Genomic DNA, 20,578 nt, shown 5'->3' with positions numbered 1-20,578 from the left:
TTCCTGTCTCCTTGTACAAAGCTCAAGTCCACATGGATCAATTACCTCCCCATAAAACCAGAGACACTGAAACCAATAGAAAAGAAATTGGGGAAGAGTCTCGAGCACATGGGCAAAGGGGAAAATTTCCTAAACAGAACACCAATAGCTTTTCCTCCAAGATCAAGAATTGACAAATGGGACCTCATAAAATTGCAAATCTTCTGTAAGTGAAAAGACACTGTCAATAGGACAAAATGGCAACCAACAAACTGGGAAAAGATTTTTACCAATCCTATATCTGATAGAGGGCTAATATCCAATATATACAAAGAACTCAAGAAGTTAGACTCCAGAGAACCAAATAACCTTATTACAAAATAGGGTACAGAGCTAAACAAAGAATTCTCAACTGAGGAATACTGAATGGCTGAGAAGCACCTAAAGAAATGTTCAACATCCTTAGTCCTCAGAGAAATGCAAATCAAAACAACCCTAAGATTCCACCTCACAACTGTCAGAATGGCTAGCATAAAAACTCAGGTGACAGCAGATGCTGGTGAGGTTGTGGTGAAAGAGGAACCCTCCTTCATTGCTGGTAGGATTGCAAGCTGGTACAACCACTCTGGAAATCAGTTTGGTGGTTCTTCTGGAAATTGGACATAGTACTACCATTGTTATCATTTTAATTAGGATATTTGCTTTTTTATCTTGGGGTTTTTTTTATTCCTTAGGTTACCTGTTGAGCCTTTTTGAAATGTGTGTTTTGATAAAAAGTCCCTTTTCTTATAAGTCACCCCTCTATCCCCAGTTGCTTTCTTACTTGTAAAGAAGGTTTTGTGTTGATGTATTATCATCGGTCTTTCTTTGCTTCTGTTCTCTGTGCTTCTGTTTTCATATCACACACACATTGCCCAAGTCAGTGTCTTGGATCCAGCTTCTTGTCTTTACTTCAAATGTGCTGATATTTTTCATTACTTTATTTATTCATTTCTTTATTGTACATGTACACATGTGCTTACATGTGTGTATCTCTGTGTACAAGTGGAAGACAGAGGCCAATTTGAGGTTGTTTGTTCTCCTCTTATGCCATGTGGCTTCCAGGAACTAAACCTAAATCATTAGGCTTGGCAGTGAGTGCTTTAAACCCTGAATCATCACAGTTTTTTATAGTGATCCTGTAGTTTAAAATTATATTTAAATCAGTGTGGTGTTGACTCCTATATATGCAGTGAGATAATTGAACTATATTCTGTATGAAGATGTCCAGTTCTTTTATCACCATCTGTTGGAGAGATTACCTTTCCCTGTTGTGTGCTCTTAGTATCCCCATAGAAAACAAGCTGACTTTTTGCTCTTGAATTTGTATGTGGTCTCTTTAGTCTGCTCCTTTCTTCTGTGTGATTTTTATGAAGGTAGGCCTGTTTCAGTCACTGTTGTTTTATAATAGATCTTGAAGTCATGTATAGTGATGCTGCTAGCTCTGTTGATTTTGCTCAATATTGCCTGACCTATTTGAATCTTGTTTATGTTTTAGCTTTCTCTTGGGTCCATATAGATATTAGAAGTTTTGTTATGTACAGCTGACCAGTGTTGATTCTCCCACATAAAAAAGCATGGCTTATCTTCCAGTTTATAAATATCTTCTTCCGTTAATTTCCTTAGTATTTTATAGTGCCTGATAAATGGATATTTCCTTTGATCAGAGCAAATCTAAGTTTCAATGGAAGCTTATATAATCTGGGTCATCTCCATTAAAAGTAATCACATTTTCTGGTACTAATTTTGTACAAGTTGTATTTGAATATATCATTTAACCTCTTCTAGAAGTGAGTTTTTTTTTTCATTAACTTCAAGGACAGTTCATATTTAACTGTAGTGTAGTCACCTAACAGAATTGCTGATGCATCATACAAGTTCAGAGAAGTTTTGGAGAGTGAATTCATGAATTCTTCATCACAGAGTCTTCAAAGCATGTGATTTCTATTAAGTTTGAGTTAACTGATACCACTGTTTATGACATGAGGTTGAACATACATTAGTATTAAGAGGTATGGTTTAATGAAAGAAAATAGATCATATAAATCAGACTTTGTAACTTCTCAACATATTCCAAGGAAATGGGGAAAGTCAGGAGAGTAGTTGGGGTTGGAGTCAGCAGACTGATACAGATGTGACGCAGGGATGGTTAGCTGGGCTTCTCTAAGTGGCATGGCTCTGTCTTTTGTTTAGGGAAATGAGGCTTGTAAACAACGTGCACTGTATGTATTTAGCTAGTGAAGCCCATAACTCTGACAGATATTAACAGGAATCAAGAAGTCTGAGTTGGGATGGATTAACTCAAAGAAACTGGGCATAGACTATATGGTCAGTGTTTGTAGACTGTGTGGTCAGGGTGAGATTTGCCAGGCTCCTTTCTTTGGGGCAGTCAAATAAGTAAGGCAACTAAATGTTTAGAGTTTCCTTTTAATTATGATCAGTGGAGTGACTTAGACCTTCCTGGGGCTCTAAAAAATGCATAATACATTTAGGTGATTACAGAGGTAGTCAAAACAATTTAAAGATATTCACAGATACTGATTTTTTTTATATAGATGATTTCATTTTGAATTGTAAGGTGATCATTTGAAAGGAAGGAAAAGTGCATTGTTAGCCCATTACATCCTGGATGGATGGGGACCACCCATTCCTTTTAAGTCCTTTATGCATCATTGCTAATAGATTGCCCAGGGAACACCAAATCTCATTTATAATGGTTATTTGAATATTCTATGTAAATGCTAATCTTCTGAAGACTTAGAGAAATCATTGTAGATTAAAATAAGAAATAAACTTTGCATTTATAAGAAATTAATGATGGTTCTGAAATTGAGGAACTATTTAGTGCTGGGAGAAATAAATACAAATTGTAACATCTATCTGATGGAGTTTTGTTTAGATTGCTTCTGGTGATAAACCATCTATAATAATATAAATCAAGGCTGGTGTTTGCTATAAATTTGCAATGTTTAGCATAATTTTCGTTTGCACTTCATACTAAAGTGACACCAAGAAATATGAGATTAATAGTTAGTTATTAAGTGGAAATGACTTTCATAGCTGTAGTCATTTTTAGAAATGGTTACGTGTAATTCATTTAGGGAGCAGAGGAAATTAATTTGCAGCTGTGGAGAGACCCAGCTCATGACAACAAAGCAGGAAATGCATACAGTATGAACTCCAGAAGCATGAGGGTGCATTCCTTCCTAAGCACTTCTTTAGATTGCTCTGTTCTCCTAGGCGCTCTTTAGGTCACCTTGCTATTATCTATAGACTCCAGAATACTCTACTATCAGGTTGTGGACAATGAAGGCCAGTGCCTGCTCTCCAGTTATGTTGCAATATGAAGGAGCACAGGCTGGGGCATACCTAAGGGGATAGAGGGTCAGGGGCAGCAGCAGTACTGTGCTGCCTTCTTATTAATTTTAATTAGTGTTTTCATTTGGGAGTGTCACTTTAAATTCTTCTTTGAAAGAAAATGACACATTATCCACTTTGATCTATTTCACTGTGTGAGAAATTAGTAGCAATGTAAAAATTAGATGTTGTAGATTGTTATTTCTTTGAGAAATTCATCCTCAGTTTATTAATATGATAAAAATCTACACCTATAAAATCTAACTTATAGCTAAATGTGGATTTTCTGTCATGTATTGCTCTGAGCCCTTCTTATGCATTAAATGATTTATACATATGGATTACTGGGTTTCCTTAAAGACAAAACAGTCCAGTTATTTATTTGAGAACAACCAAATGAACATCCTCTTTATATCAGCATAGGACCAAGTTGGAAATATTAATATTTTAATCTGGAGCCAAAAGATCACATTTAAGAATTAGAAGATAGGTTCAAACTCTTTTTCAAAGTGTTCTTTTAAGAATGTATTTAGAGGTTCTACTTCACAAAGATATATGTCAAAGCTAAGTGAAATATTTTGAAATGACAACACAGGAACATTTGGAAATAAAGTTAGGTCTCCTGGTAGACCAGAGTGGAGATTGATGGTGGGGTGCACAGTAGAGTGGAGTCGTGGGGCTCATTGGGGACTTATTAGGGTGTGAATATGGATCCAGGCAGAGATGTTCCTGAGTTAACTAAGGAGGAGTGTGAGGAGAATAATGTCTCAAAGCAAGCTTACAGCATGGAGCAAACTGTTCTTTCTGTCTGTTCCCTTCTCCTGGGACCTGCTAAGAATGTTAGTTCCATAGACTGACACTTGGTCCTAGGTAAGGTAGGAAAGATGGCAAGTGGAGGGAACCGTCCACGTCAGGTAATCGTGCTACTTGCATAAATTCTCAGTGTGTTGGTATACAACACAGGGCTATTTGTTTACTTATCTAATCAATAAGTTATGTCAACTTGCTGCCCATGTTTCCATCATTACACACTATTTGTTAATTATAAAGTCACTTGTTAACTTATTCCAGTTCTTAAAACCTGGGTGAGGGGATCCATGAATGAATGAATAAAAATGTATGTTATTTGGCCTTACATGCCAGCCTCAACATCTGGCTCCTCCTTTCTTCCATTACAAACTAGAATCATAATTTCAATAGCACCCAGGACCCAAGAACAATAGAAGGGTTTGTTATCTGTGTCTGAGACATCTCTTTTCTCTCACATCTTTTCCTAACAGGCCTGGGCTTTTGTGTTGAGAGAGGAAGGGAGGAATAGCAAATAATTCTGGGATTCTGCCAGGGATAAAGAAGGTACCTTAGATTGCTTTGTTTACTTTGGATTGAAGTTGGTGATTTGTATTTTTGATGGCATTCAGGTGATCCCAAACAAGGGTAGGATTTAGTTAGACATTAATACTGCCTAAGTCTTGTACATGATGGAGGGAAGGCCTTTCATTTTACCAATTTAAGTCCAAATAGACAGCAGATGTGACAGCTTTCTGCCTCATTTGTGCTTCAGCTTGATATTCTATGATGGGAATTGTCCTTAACCAATCGCTGTGAGGAATTAATAAGTCTTCCTAATTATTTTGGAGGTCAGTGTACCTACATTGTTGGATACTTTGGTGATGTGTCCTTTACTGGCTAATCCTCCTAATGTGTCTCAGTTAATCACCTCCTCGACAGTACTTTATGAGAGCCGACACATATCCAATGTCTTATTTTGTGGAATGTTTCTGAAACAATCCATTATGTGTACAGGTACAAAATAAATAACTCTCAATAAGAGGATTAGTGGGTAGATAGAAGGAGATGTTGGACACTGGAATTCAATGTGGACTTCTGTGTAATGCATTATACGGTTGATAAAAAAATATCAGATCTTTGTGCTCATTCTATTGGGGCTGCTTGGCTCATAAAAACCATATAAGAGCAAATAAAGATATGTTTGTTTCATACATATATATGAATATGTTTGTATCTCTATAGAGATGGATTTATATTATATAATATAGGAAGTATATATTATATACTTGCACTTATGTATCCATATATACATATGCATGTACATATATATGTGCGTGTATATATACAAGTATACTTATATTCTCAATGTTAGCAGATTTTTTTGGTTTTGTTTTTTGAGACAGAATTTTTTGGGGTAATGGAGCCCTGGCTGTCCTGGACTCACTTATGTAGACCAGGCTGGCCTCAAAGTCACAGAGATCTGCTTACCTCTGCCTCCAAAGTGCTGGAAGTAAAGGTATGTCCCACCATGCCTGGCTAGCAGATTCTTAAAAGCCAAGAATCTCTTTAGACTTGCTGCCCAGTTCTTGATGATTTTTTAGAATATCTGTCTTGTACCTAAGACAATTTTTTATTAGTTATTTTCTTTATTTACAGTTCAAATGTTCTCCCTTTTCCTGGCTTCCCCTCTGAAAAATCCCCTCTTCCCTCCCCTATCCTCCTGCTCACCAACCCACCTTCTCCTGCTTCCTGGCCCTGGCATTCCCCTACACTGGGAGCCTTCACAGAACTAAAGGCCTATCCTCCCATTGATGACTGACTAGGCCTCTGCTACATATGCAGCTGGAGCCATGAGTCTCTCTGTGTGTACTCTTTGGTTGGTGGTTTAGTCTCTGGGAGCTCTTGGGGTACTGGTTAGTTTATATCGTTGTTCCTCCTTATGGGGCTGCAAACCACTTCAGCTCCTTGGGTCCTTTCTCATCCTGTACTCAGTTCAATGGATGTAAGCCTCTACTTCTGTATTTGTCAGGCACTGGCAGAGCCTTTTAGGAGACAGCTATATCAGGCTCCTGTCAGCAAGCACCTTTGTTATTTCCACATTTATATTAAGAATTAAAATGTGCTATTCAAATGCATAAATGAAATTCAGAGGTTGGCAATGACAAATCTAAACAATCGCCTCTTAGAAATATATGTGGAGGTGAGAAGTGAGCTGTGAGAGATCACATGGTACTAACGAAAGGAAACTGTGGTCAGCGGGGGCGGTGTCAGTGAGTCATGTTTGGACACACTTTTAGACATTTGTTTATCAGTATTAAGTTTGCATCCCCAGGGAAGTTCACAGCGATTTTAAGGAGCTGACTGTAGCAACTCAAATAGAGTTCTTTTTTTTTTTTTTAAACTGGCTGAGTAGGTTCCCAGTCATAAAATGGTCTGAGAGTAAGGTAGGCTGTGTCAGAATGTCAGCTTTCTTGAATCAGGAACATCAGAGCTGGACTAATCTTTCACATTCTCAGTTTGTGTCAGTGTGTGGCTTGTCAAAGGCCTTGAAGGCATGGGAAACATGAGAGGTTTGCCCAGCTTTCTACTATAATTAGTATTAGAAAATACTATTATACTATTATAAATATTATTATACTATTATAATTACTATTAGAAAATAGGTATATACCAAAAAGAATTCTTAAACTCACAAAAGCTTCTAAGTGATTGGTACTTTATGGAGATTATCAGTATATTCTAGTCCTATAGTCCTATGAGTCTGGACTAACTTTCTTTAAGGCTATATTCCTACAGTGGGACCCTACAGTGTGATGCTCCTCTTCATTGTCAATAGCCCTTTTGACCCACACATTTTCCTTCCCAGGTTGCTTTAGAACAGAAGCAAGAAGAAGTCTTGACAGGGAGGTTGAAAATTATCTGTGTTTAAACAAACATCACATTACATGTGAAATCAAGTTAAACGTAAGGATGGAAAATACTGCTAGTACGAGTTCCAGGAAAGATTGAAGTTCATTGATGAACTGGCTTCATGAGTGTTGAGAATCCTGATGTTCTTTTCCTTTCTAAATTTTGGCTCAAAAAATTCAGAACTTAGTATGCAACCTAATGATCTTAACCGTGTGGGAATGCAACAACTTGCGTATCTCTAAGATGTTCTTGATCTTCAAAATCTATTTCAGTTTTCTCTCTTCCTGGCCTCCAATATCACAAATATTTTACCTTAATTGACACATGATAATTATAATTGGTATGAAGCCTAAACTTTTCAAAAATATTGCCTGACTTTTTGCCTGTCACTTTTTAAAAGATTTATTTATTTTATGTATATGTATTTTTATTTATTTATTTATTTTTGTATATGAGTATGCTATCTTCACACACACCAGAGAAAGGGTATTGGATCCCATTACAGATAGTTGTGAGCCACCATGTGGTGCTAGCAATTGAAGTCAGGATTTCTGGAAGAACAACTAGTGCTCTCTTAAACACTGAGCCATCTCCCCAGCTCTCGCCTGTTACTTTCTATATGTATTCCTGTAAGCCATTACAAATGTTTTGTGAAAAATGGACAGATAAGTGCCTATGCTTCATACAAAATACCTGCTCACATCTTTTTGTGTGACTGCTCATTTCTTTTTTTGTGAAGGCCAAATGTTTGCAGAGAGGAGCAGCTGACCTTGGTAAGACTGTCTCGTCCATGCACCCAAGCTTTCATAGATACCATCCAGTTCTGGAAACAAGGCTGCTCAGGCCCACGGTGGTGCATGGGATATCACAGAAGGTAAGGTGATGCCTTAACTCCTGTAATTGTTAAAATCTCAAACCAGGAGCCTCATCTGTTCCTCAGTACTTTATATCCAATGAGCTGCTGTAGGAAATGGTGGGATTATTAAGTAAAAGGGCCAATGAGCACTTACCAAGAAGATTCACAGTTACAAAGTTTCCTTCATCAGTGGGCTGGGTGCTTATTTTATGTTAAACCTCGATGGTGTATGAACTATTCTTGATTTTATGACACCAAATTTAACTCAGGATATGATGTAGCACTGAAATCTAAAGATCAGAGAACCAGCAGAAACAAGGGATATTGTGTTGGTTTGCTAAATTTGGCTCTGCTTGATCCAGGGTCCCTGCAGCTGTGAACCAACATCTGACCTGCTCCTGTCACGGTGAAAGGCTTTGATACCACAGATTCTTTAACTTTACTACAGCCTTTGAGTGCAGATCAACACAGTAGGCTGTGAGAAGGGAGAAAAGCAAGTGCCCACAATGCTTTCTAAGAGTCCAGGCTTCAGGGAGACCTTATTTTTTCAAAGATTTAACATAGTTTTAAAAATCATTTATGAACCTTTTGATACTAATGGGTGCTAATGGGTTGGATTTATGTAAATGAGTTAAAAGGATCTAAATTTATGATAAATCTTAATAAGAAACCTTGGTTCCAGGTTAATGAATTCATTAATACTATTATCTGCAGTAAAAAGTTAGAGTGTTTCTAAGTATCTAGCCTTTTCGTTGTACAAGCATGGTAACAGTTATAATACAGACTAAATACTTTATAACTGTAAATATGTATGTTTGTGTGCAGCTGTATATGTGTATATGTATTTATCCTTTAGATGAGTACTCTTTTGGGGGTGTTGTTTTAAATTGAGAATATTTAATTGGGAGTTAAGTCAGAAAAATTTCCCTATTCATTACTTGCTTTGTGTCCCTCAGTTAGATTCATATATTTCTCTGAGCTTTATTTAGTGTGGAAAGCTGTAAAAATAACGGCACTCATGGATAGTATGAGGAATGCTGAACACACATGCAGTATAAAGCTTGGTACCCTGAAGGTGCTCCAGGTGTGTGTGAATATAAACCAGTAGCAATAAATTTATCACAAAAATTAGGAAAATGCTTATAGTATATATGATTTTTATTTATTAGAAGTGTGTGTGTGGCCAGGCAGTGGTGGTGCATGCCTTTAATCCCAGCACTGTGGAGGCAGAGGCAGGTGGATTTCTAAGTTCGAGGCCAGCCTGGTCTACAGAGTGAGTTCCAGGACAGCCAGGGCTATACAGAGAAACCTTGTCTCAAAAAAAGTGTGTGTGTGTGTGTGTGTGTGTGTGTGTGTGTGCATGTGTGTGTGTGCCCCTGTGCCATGGTACATACCTAGTGGTCAGAAGACAGCCGCGGGTGTTGGTTTTCATTTTCGAGGTTGTTTGAGGCCAGGACACTTTTGCTCACTGCTGCATATGCTGACTAACCTGGCCAGTGATTTCCAGGAATTCTCCTACTTCTGTCTCCTATCTGCCCCCTAGAAGTACTGGGATTATCATTGTATTCCAGTGTTCATGTATATCTAAGGGGTTAAACCAAGGTCACTAGCTTGGACACTGGCTTGGAGGAGAAGCCCTTTACCAACTATGATATTTCTCTAGCTCTAGAAATTGTTTTTGAAAATGGTTTTTTTCATTTAATCTTTTGTATTACCCCAATATGGTTTATTCATTATAAATATTGATCCGAATCAAAGAAAATCCTCAGCCTTGTAGCTGCTTAGAATTCGGGGAAAGCACACATGAATATGTAACACAGGCCTCATCTCTTTATCGTCGAACACTTACTAGTTTAACAATTCTGCTTGTGGCACTGATTGGGAAGGGTAGCAATGTAGGAAAATAATTGGTATCTTGCCAAACATTCCCAAAACATTTGTATATAGTTTGAGTTATATCCTAATTGGAAAGATGTGCACAAAAAATACTAGGCAGTATTTCAAGATGTTGTATAATTAAGTGCCATAAGCGATGTTGAAGCCAGTAAACACTGTAGAAATAAAGAGAGTTGACATAGAGGGGGAAGACTTTAGAGGAAGTGGAAATAGAAATTGGTTTTGAATAATGAAGGATTTGCACTAGGACACAGGACAATGTACATGATTACAAATAACAGAGCTAGAACTTTGGGGATAAAGTATACATAGAACTTTGATTTGATAGAAAATCAGCATGCTTTGAGATGTTGGGTACCGCAGTCAGCAGACACTTTAACCCTATGGAAAACGTTCTGCTCCTTTCTCATGAAAAAGTCTTCAGAATCCTCTGTTACTGTAATTGCTACATCCCAAGTGAAATTTTGACATTCACTTTTTTAAATTAAGATTTTATTTTTAAGTGTGTGCATGTGTGTGTGTGTGTGTATGAGTCCAGTGTCTTCAGAGACCAGAAAAAATTGTCAGACCACCTGGAGCTGGAGCTACATGCAACTGTAAATGGCTACAAATGGACCCTGAAACTTGAATCCTATTAGGAGCTCTGAGTCATCTCTGCAACTCATATACATACTTTTTCATGGACTGTGCTTGTTCTGGGAGCACGTATGCTTTATCAGTTGATTCCTTACATTATCCCTACCCTAACTAAGGACAGTTATCATGTTTCAGGCTTTAACTCTGGTTGAGAATGCAAGATATAGTGGGATCAACTTATAATGAGCCTTTGATGTTAACCTAAAATGCATAACTCTTCTCTCAGGATTTCAGTATTCTTCTTACAACTTTGGGTTTCACTCTGGATAACCTGAGAGGTCTTCAGGATAGACATGCTATTTGAATATCAGGATAAACTATTCATAGGGTCCTTCTTATTCTTTCTCAGCCTATGTCTATGTTGATTACATGTGTGATGTGGTAGTTGTGTACTATATAAAATTATATATCTATAGATATCCATCTTCTTATTTGTCTACCTCCTAATATATGTGGGAGGATTTGAGTTGGAGGGAGGAATTTTTATAACTGTGAAATGGTAAGTTTGCCATCAGAGGAATGATACATTTTCCTGATTGATATCCTTTGCTCTGTAGGATTCGCTACTACATCATCTACAGACATGTATATGCCACAGAGCACCAGACAGTCTTTCGGTGCTGCCCTGGTTGGAACCGATGGGATAATGAACCAGGCTGCTTCTCCTGTAAGTTGTAATTCTTCCTGGCAAGTTCTGTTACAAGTAGGAAAGGCTGTTGCTTCAACCACATAGTGCCTGTTACCTTTCAGCACCTTTAGAAGAACTGCAGATTCAGAGCATTGCTCTAGACCAATGGCTTTCATCCTTCCTAGTGCTGTGACCCTTTAATATAGTTCCTCTGTTTGTGCTGACCCCCAGCCATAAAATTATTTTGGTTTGTCCTTCATAACTGTAATTTTGTTAGTGGTATGTATCACAATGTAAATATCTATTTTCTGGTGATCTTAGGGGACTCCTATGAGGGGTCACAACCCCCAGGTTGAGACCCCCTGCTCTATACTAATGACACACGCATAACATGGGAAAATGTGCAGAGAAAGCCTTGCTGTTAAGCATTTTAATGATGGGTTGCAGCTCAGGACCTGTGAAAGCTGCTGTGTATTCCGTCGATATAAAGGACAGTTGTTTTAAAGCCAGAAAGGCTTTCCTTGATATCCGTCCCACTTGCCTCTTTGCCCCTTTCCCATATCATCAAATTTGTAATCCATAGTTGGTTCAAAAATCCAGAGGGAAATCACTGTAGTAAATCTAAATGGGATTTCTCAACTTGGGCTTGTCATGATTAATTGCAGAACTCTGGATGCAGTGTACTTTTCAAGATGAGGTTTTGCTGTTTACAAACCTCTGGTGACAGTATTTGAGAACCTTCAGAATGTTGTGTTTGGCAGCTCTCAGGTCAGAACCAGTAGTGTTATATGGCCCACCAGGCAGTGAGAGGTGGTCTGTTTCATGAGGCCTTTATCTCCTTTTTGTCCTGATGGTGATTGCCAAGTCCCTTAGCTTGCTCTGTGGGTCTAGTCAACACAGCACCATAGCACAGTTCAGCTCTCTTTCCTCTGCATGCTGTAGAGAGTTTGCCAGCATCCTGTCTCCTTTCCCTATGAGCTTTCTGCTCTTGAAATATAATAGAGAAGTTTTGTTGAATGTGGGCCTAAGGTTGAGTGCTATGTCAAGAGTAAGTTTAAACTCATGCCACTGTGGCTAGTTGGTTTAAAATTAGTGAAATATCTTCCCATAATCCCATCATAGCTATGTTACAAAGTATAGGAAAGTGACAGGTCTGTGCAAAATTATTTATGCTTATTGTTTAACAACTACTCAAGTTCAAATATCAGCATTTCATTTGACTTTTTAAATTTTGTTTTAAGGATCATTTTGATCAGTCAACTCCTTTATTCCAATACTTCACTTACAATGTGAATACAAATAGTCTGGTGTCTTGTTAAAGGGTAGATTCATATTAAGTCATTCTAGAGGGGTCCTCAGAATCTGCATTTATGCAAAAACTTCAGATATGTTCCTACAGATAATTCTGCAAGGCTTCAAACAGTCAGTCATTGTCTCATAATGGCAATTTTCTATATGATATCTTTTGGAGGAGCCAGTGGAAATTTCTAAATCATGTTATATTAACTGCACAATGTGTACCTATTCTGATGGTTTCCCTTCTTTCTCCCACTCTACCTGTCCTTCTATTGCACACCCCTTTTAGCTGTCTCTTCCTTGGGAACTCATTTCAGTAGAAGGGAGTGCTCAAATCAGGACACTCAGCAGTGCCTTTGTTCACAAGGATTTCATGGACCCCATTGTCAATATGGTAAGTCACCAACAGGACCGTTCTGTTATGATTTAGCACCGTCTGCCTGTTGTGTCCTGGAGGGTTACCTCTCTGGGAATTAGTGACCACTGAAAATGAGTCACTAATGACCAAGCAGAAATCCAGACTCACAGTGTAATAAAATATGCCTGTAGCCTGTAGTTTAGTTGTAAATCTTCACAGTAAGAGTTGAAAGGGCTATCGCAAGTAGAAAATGTTTTCCTTTGTAAAGGAAGTGTCAGATGTTAAATATCTTGTGGAAGATAACTTGAAACTGCTGCTGTGGCACGGTATTTTGTGATATCTCTAGGATCCATAAATGAGCAAAATACAATCAGCACAAACTTCTTATTATGTAATAATGACTAATCTTAGCCTGATATCTTTAAAAAAATTGACAGAACCTGGAAGTCCTAGACTTGGATGGTTCCCCAAAGCTTCAACCCTTGTTAATCTACTATTCAAGATTGGAAGCTTACCTTTTAACTTGGACATGTACAGATAGGATGTTTCTTGTGTGGGGAGATTCTAGGTGACTAATGATTATCCTCTACTACCGAATGAGGCCTCACTTAAAGTAGTTGATATGTGTGTCTTTTTTTTATCTACTGCCTAGATTTTAAAAATGAATCTAAACATATGACTTCTGAGGTCCCAGTACTCATGTGCTCTGGGCTCTTCCACACTTTAAGCACAATGCTCCTCCTGTCTCCCATGGGTCACTTCAGAGATGTTCTTATCAATTAACTCCCAAACTCTTTTCTGAGTTGACATTCTAAAAATATATGAATGAACATGAAGCTGGTGGGCCTATGGTTTGATTATAGGACTGACATTTAGACAAAGATGAGTGGAGACTTTGAGCGCCAGGCTATATCTTTACTATTTTGCTAAATGTTTTTATACATAACAAAAAAAAATCACACATGAATCCCTGGAACAAAGTATTTGACTTTAAATACTTAATTGGTACTAAACTGGTACTAAAGGTTTCTTAGTCCAATAACTGGTGGGGAGTTACAGATGTTATTGGTTCGCTAAGATTTTTTTTTTTAAAAAAAACATAATTAGTTATTAATTTATAAATGCATTGTTTTGTGGAGCAAATCTTGCAAGATATCAGGTCCCAGAGGACAAAGGTAATAAAAGAGGCATATGGTAATGATAATGGCCCAATTATACCTGGGTTAATTTATTCTTTATCATGTATACCAGTGCTTGAGGATTTTGATGATTCCAACTTCTTAACAAGTCCCATGCCAAAGTAATTAATGTGCTATCTGAAACTTAAGTAGTCAGAAATTTCTTTTTTATACTTTTGCCTTGGTGGATAATTTTAAACATAGGAAGAAAGATTGTCTTTTGCACAAGCTTGTCTATATATCATGGAGTCTCCAGAGCCACAGGATAACACCCATACAAAATCCTCGCCAGGAGTCCCTGCTGGGCTTGCCAGTGCGGCTGTCCGGGCATGCTTACCTTAGATTCTGACACCGTGTCTTCTCCTTCCATAGGGATCTTGTTGAATGTAAAAAAGAATTGACGACCTAAGGGCATGTTCCCAAAGATCCGAAGTTTAGACTCCCCCTGCATGGGACTGCATTTCACCCACCCAACTGTGGAATCTTTAACTATATAAACTTAGGACAGTAGTTTTAATGGATAAAATAGACTTTCTAGGAAATCAAGCAGTTGGGAAGCAAGTGGAGAACCTAATTAAAAAGAAATTATATTATAGTCTGGTGACTCCTGTAACATAACACTTCTTTAGGGACCAGAGATCCTATGTGTGATGTCTGCCCCCTCGTCTTCATATATGTATATATATCACAGTAAAACATTTTTAATATTATGTTTGAAATTATATATAAAATAACTCAAGAGTTAAAACATTAAAAATTCCCAAGTACTACAAAATCTTAGTTTATGCAGTATAGCAAACTGAAACTATACATAACTGCTCCTGCCTACAAATGACCGTGACAGGCACCCCATTCATAATTGTTTATATTCACATGGGTATGAAAGAGTGCACATGTGAAAGTATATGCTGGCACTGGTTTTTGATGAAGACCCTTAAAATGTTTTCTATTCTCCTTGTTCCTATCTAATGCTCTCTTTCCATTGCCATAGCTTTTGAAAGCTTTTGTGTTGTTCTCTTTGCTTGCTGAATTTTACACACTCAGCTGTTTATTACATCAGTGTGCCTCCTTCTTTTTCTTGAACTATTAAGTGATAAGCATTGTTCCAAATTTTGTTCTACTTTTTGGCACAATAATCAGGCTTGTGATAATATTGTAGTTTACATTTTATGAAGAACGTCTCAGCTATGGTGTTGTTGGGGTCAGTGACTATATGCAGTTCAAATTTTTTATACTTAAAGGATTGTGTGTGTGTGCATGTGTGTGTGTGTGTGTGTGTGTGTGTGTGTGTGTGTGATATAATATAATGACTGTGTGTGGTTAAAATTGAAGTAAATCTTGTTATTTACTTATTTGTTGATATTTACTAGTGAGAGAATCCTCACATATTCATTCAGAACCAAGGATGCCATTCTTATTTCAGATCATCAGGCTCACTGTACAGTGAGTTTGGAGCCTTTAGCAAAGTTGGTTTTACTGTTATGTTGGTAAAAAAGAACTCTAAAAATAAGACATTTGCCCTTTTTAAGATAAGGACTGTAGTCCTGTTCATAGTGGGAATGTCTTAATAAGCGAGAGCCACGCTTGAAGTTAGTAATGATTTCTAAAATTGCTGATCTACTTAAGTCATTTGAAACTAAACCTGCATCTAATAAAGCAAATGAAGAAAATGAATTTGGACAATTAGGAAGTAATGAAGAGCTTTCAGAAATAACTATTGATTAAAGAAATCAAAAGAAATACTTTGAAGATTTGAATACATGCAAATCAAGCGAGAGAGCTGGTGGTGAAGTTTTCTCTTTTGAAATGTTATGGCTTCAGAGAGATCTGGGAGTTACATGAACTGATGAATTTCACACACAAGTCACACCTCATTCCATGTCACTACCCGACCTTCTGTTGTTGTTCTGCTTACAAGTTAAGTAAAAGGATAATGTGGCCATTGGGAGGCTTCAAGTTTCCTTATTTTCTGTGTGCATATTTGTTCATCCACACTGTAGGTCAGTCAATCAACCTTCTATTGAGTCTCCCAGTTAGTAAATATTTATATAGCAGGCTGTGTACTAGATGCTTCAGATGTGAAAACACAATTTAATCTTAGTCCTGTGGGAAACATATGGTTATTATGCAATTCACCATTGCTATGATGGAGGAAGATTCTATCCTAAAAGAAAGAGAAGGATGTTCATCTATGTCATACCAGGAGAGGAGAGGTCTCTCAAAAATGCTTGTAAGTATGCAATACAGCCAGTCATTAAAGGTAAACAGAATAATCATGAAATTTGGTAGAGATGCTAGTATATTTTCCACAGACAGAAGAATATCACAGAAGATAAAGGAACAACAACAATTGTCTTGGCTATAGAAAGTGGTGCACAATATGTGACCAAAAATATGCCATCTGTCTTGGGTCTGAAGCAGTAATTCATTTTTGCCTGTTTTGACACAGCCAAACCTGGTGTTTGAAGACTTTATATGCAGAGAATTAACTGGTGGAATTCTTCATAATCCTGTTGTTAAGTTCACTTTTCTGGACAAATCATCCTGAAGTTGAAGTTCTTTGTCTCTTGTATTTCTCTCTCTCTCCTTTCCCCCCTCTCTCTCTCTTTCTCCCTCTCTCTCTCATGTGTGTATTAGTGCATATGTGTGCACATATGCATACAGAAGCCAGAAGACAATATCTGGACATCTTTATTTGTCTTTTTCCCCTTATTCTTTTACCCTGGACTTTGGTGCTCCCTTTTTCTCAGCTAGACTGGAAGCCAGATAGCCCCAGCATTCCATTTGTCTCTATACATTTCAGAACTGTGTTTGTAACGTGTATGGGAAGCCTGAATTGTTCCTCAGGTGCTGCAATCCTAATTCCCAGTCTCTTGATTGTGCAGTAAACACGGGTAACTGCAGAGCCAACTTTCCAGTCCAAATTGGGGTATGTTGAACATGCAGCATCACTTGTTGGCTCTCCATTTTCTGTACTTATGGAAGAATCTCCATATGACCTTACTACTTCAAAATATGGTGCTTGGATATATGAAAAATAAGAAGATTTTGGAATGATATCTGGGAAGTTTTCAGACGCTTTGAGGATGAGGCTACTTTGACTGTGTTGACTATGTTGTCTTGAAGAAAGTGATTATATTTCCAGCCCCAGTATTATCAATTTTTAAAGAAACAAAAAGGCCAGCTTGCCTGAGTTCCAATAATGTTCCAGACAGTATTTTCAGAATTTCATATACATTAAATTACCAACGATCTAAAGGCTATGGAATGAATATTATGTTTTTTACCTCATTCTATGTACTACGGAGTCATAGAGACTGGTCTAAGAGCAAGCAGCAAGGATGCAGGACATGTAAGATCCATAAATACTATGTTCTGGCCCAAGAGCTTGTTAGTTTAACCTGAAAGCTGGGATGTCATTCTGACAATTTTTGTGTTGCTGCATGGTGTGCATGGGTTGTTATTTGTGAGATGCCTTAAGGATTAACAGGAGTGATTTTTAAGCTGAATGTATCATCTACCTGTACCACTTGTTTGCTGAGGTTGCTCTGAGAATCCTGGAAGGGGAGCTCATGACAGAGGGGAAAGCTCTAGTTGTTTGGCTCCCTGCTCCAGGGAACCTGAACAACTTTTGGAGACTGAGTCACAGGTATAGCTGACCAGTAGGCATGTTCTAGTCAAGGAACTGGATTGACTATCTGTGCATAATACTGTTAGGTAGAAGGCTGGGGCAAAGTGTTTTCTTACACTGAAGTCTTCCTAGGGGAGTAATTTGTTTGAGCTACACTATAGGTTAAGTTGTCTTCCCTACTGCCACATTTCTTACATTAAAGTTTTGAATTCATGTACCTTATAATGTGATCTTATTTTGATATAGGCTTGCTACAGATATAATAAAGGGAGGTTGCTTTATAGCTAGTAGCAAAATTTTGAATAGAGACATGTGCACACAGGAAGGCCATCAAAAGAAAGTGAAGACATCAAAATAATGGTATATGACAAGAAATACCAAACATTTCCTACGAAGTGAGGTGAGAGGCAGCAGAGAGACTTGTATCTTCATAGTCCTTAGGAGACAATATGGTGTCTCCCAGTTCTAGCCACAGAGCCAGAGTCCATCACATGGTACATGTGTTTTATGTTTTCAGTTAATCCTCATGCTGTCTATGCATGGCACTATTTTAGGGAATAAAGCTTGGAAAGATATGTTTGTTTTTGTTGCTTAAGTAACTCAGCTTGTGACATTTTCTTAAAAGTACAATAACATCATTTAGTTTGGCTAGGTAGTTCATACCTAGCTCTTTTTGAAAGCATAATTCCTTGTAATATCAGGAAAGCTGGTCATGCTCATCTGTGGAACTAGGTGTCCAGTCCTGTATCCTAGGAATGTGGCTGCCCAGTGTTAGACAGTGGTGTATTCAGTCATTAAAACCACTGTGTGATTATAATATTTCATGTTGGGTAAAGAAGAAAGGCTTCTAATATTTTGTGCCTTCTGTTGTGTCTGGCATTTTGGAGGACAAGGGTGGAAGGCAAGAGGTTGAACAGAGTGACCTTCCTCAGGTAGGAGATTCTCACAAACCAGCTAATTTGAGTGTGATTCAATGGTGGATTTCCTGAGATAGTATTCAGAGTAGAAGATGGAGAGAAACCTAAAGAATATAGCCAGAAGTTAGGTCTGAATGGGATAAGGAGAGGAGTATAGTGACATGGAGAAAACTTAGAAATCCAGGGACTGTAAATGTGTGCAGTGTGTGTCAAGGCTAAGATCTTTTTTATAACAAGAGCAGCTGTTGCACGTGCCATCTTCCCTATTTATTTATACAGTGATTTTGAGTACTCTAGGCAGAGGTCAAGCACATATGGTATTCAGTGCACAGGCAATAATTTGTCATCATTGTATTTAAAAATATGAAGAGAATAGTCTCCTTACCGTACTCTATTTCTCAGTGTCTGTTCTCTGGATTGCCTCTTCTGTTGTATTTTAAGAAACATAAGATGGAATGAAGCTTCTGTACTTTACTAAGGCTGGAAAGATGTACATATGTGGCTCCATATACAATTATCCTTTTCAGAGCCCCCAATATGCTGGTGTGCTCTGTTTCTTTCATGGTAGAGCATGGAGACTCTTATGTATTTAAAAGGATCATATATGCATGTATATGCATATGCATATATGCATATAACAACAATTAATGAAAAATAGGTCATGCTTTTAAAAAGGTGGAAGGGGGTATATGGGACCATTTGGAGGGAAGAAAGAAAAGGGAGGAATGAGGGAAGAATGTAATTATATTACAATCTAAAAATAAAGGTTAATGAGGTGAAAAATATAGGTATAATGTATTTTTAATGGAACTATTTTGAAGTATTATTTTGTGTAGAATCTTCTTGCTTTAAAGAAATAATAAACACACATGTGAAGAGAGAGGGAGAGGGAGAGGTGGGAGAGAGAAAGTGCTACTTTTCCAATCTGTTCAACTACTAATGAAATATTTATGCAGTAGTGAAAAAAAACCATGCAAGGTGCTTTCCCATATGTTACCTCATTCAAGCTCCCACCCACTCTATGGGAGAGTTTATATTATTACCAAATTAGAGTCAAGGTAACAGAGACACAGGAAGCCTAACTGAATTTCCAGGGTCACATTTGTTAGCAGCTAAGTCAATGTGTCAAATAGGATATTTTAACTCTCATGTTGTAGGTTGCTACCCCATACGTAAATAGGCATGAGCCAGGCTTGCAGTACAGTGGGTCCTGTATGCCTTTTCTGTTTGTTTGTTTTAGATTTTTTGCTCATGTTGTTTTCTTTTTTCTTATTTTATTTAATTAATATATTTTTTAAAAATTTATTTTATATATGTGCATACACTGTTGTTGCCTTCAGACACACCAGAAGAGGGCATCAGATCCCATTGCAGATGCTTGTGAACCAACATGTAGTTGCTAGGGCCACTGGAAGAGCAGTCAGTACTCTTAACCACTGAGCCATCTCTTCAGCCTTGTTTTATTTTACTATAGTGTGTACTGGAGGGGAGTGCAGTTGAGAGGTTGGGATGAGAGCAAACAACACACCCACACATCACAGACAGAAGTATGATAGATACTACCAGTGAGTTGTATTGGGGTTTTTGCCAGAATCCGAAATGATCACCCAAATAGCTGCATCACCAAAATCTTACCCCAGCATGCATGATAACTCATGGAAGATGGAATCTGGGAGCACACTGCACATGCAGGTGGCTCAGCAGATCAGAGAGTGTCTTCCCCTGGTAGGTCAATTGCTCTCTGCCTCTTCCAGGTGCCATCTAGGCTGGGCTCTGCTTCTTGTAGGCAGCTTAGTTGTCCCAAAAGTGTTTCTCAGCAGTCTGGGTTTACATGTACTTGAGAGGACAAGTGCCTAGTGTCGGTTTCAGGGATGACCTGAAACTTTTGAGTATTTCTGTACTTAGCAAACTTCCTTGTAGGGTAGAATGTTCCACCTCCCTTAGAACATTTTATTATTCGCTTTGATACTCCTGTGAGCATCCTGTGTCTTAATGAGCTTCTATCCAAGATAGGTTTTCATTCTAGAGGAAATTTCTATACAACAGGTTTCCTTTGTTATTTTGGATCCTCATTGTGGTTTTTACGATTCACATTTTCTTTTCCTCCA

The 20,578-nt window shown here is 37.9% G+C and overlaps 1 protein-coding gene across 5 annotated transcripts in view; it reads left to right on the top strand.

Moving 5' to 3' along the window:
* The window catches only part of LOC116095049 (EGF-like and EMI domain-containing protein 1), a 599,877-nt gene that overhangs the window by 87,975 nt on the left and 491,324 nt on the right, over positions 1–20,578 (top strand). For all 5 annotated transcript variants that reach the window (XR_004120413.1, XM_031376552.1, XM_031376549.1 and 2 more), the window contains 3 exons: positions 7,814–7,948; positions 11,020–11,129; positions 12,676–12,780. Coding sequence is in view for 4 of the 5 variants with exons in the window: in XM_031376549.1 (XP_031232409.1) it covers positions 7,814–7,948; positions 11,020–11,129; positions 12,676–12,780 (350 nt within the window). In the remaining variant the exon portion in view is untranslated. The remainder of the gene's footprint in view (positions 1–7,813; positions 7,949–11,019; positions 11,130–12,675; positions 12,781–20,578) is intronic.

Source organism: Mastomys coucha, unplaced genomic scaffold (assembly GCF_008632895.1).
Source record: "Mastomys coucha isolate ucsf_1 unplaced genomic scaffold, UCSF_Mcou_1 pScaffold17, whole genome shotgun sequence".
NCBI lineage: Eukaryota > Metazoa > Chordata > Mammalia > Rodentia > Muridae > Mastomys > Mastomys coucha.
Note: the sequence above shows the minus strand (reverse complement) of the source record. Positions and strands in the feature narration are given on the sequence as shown.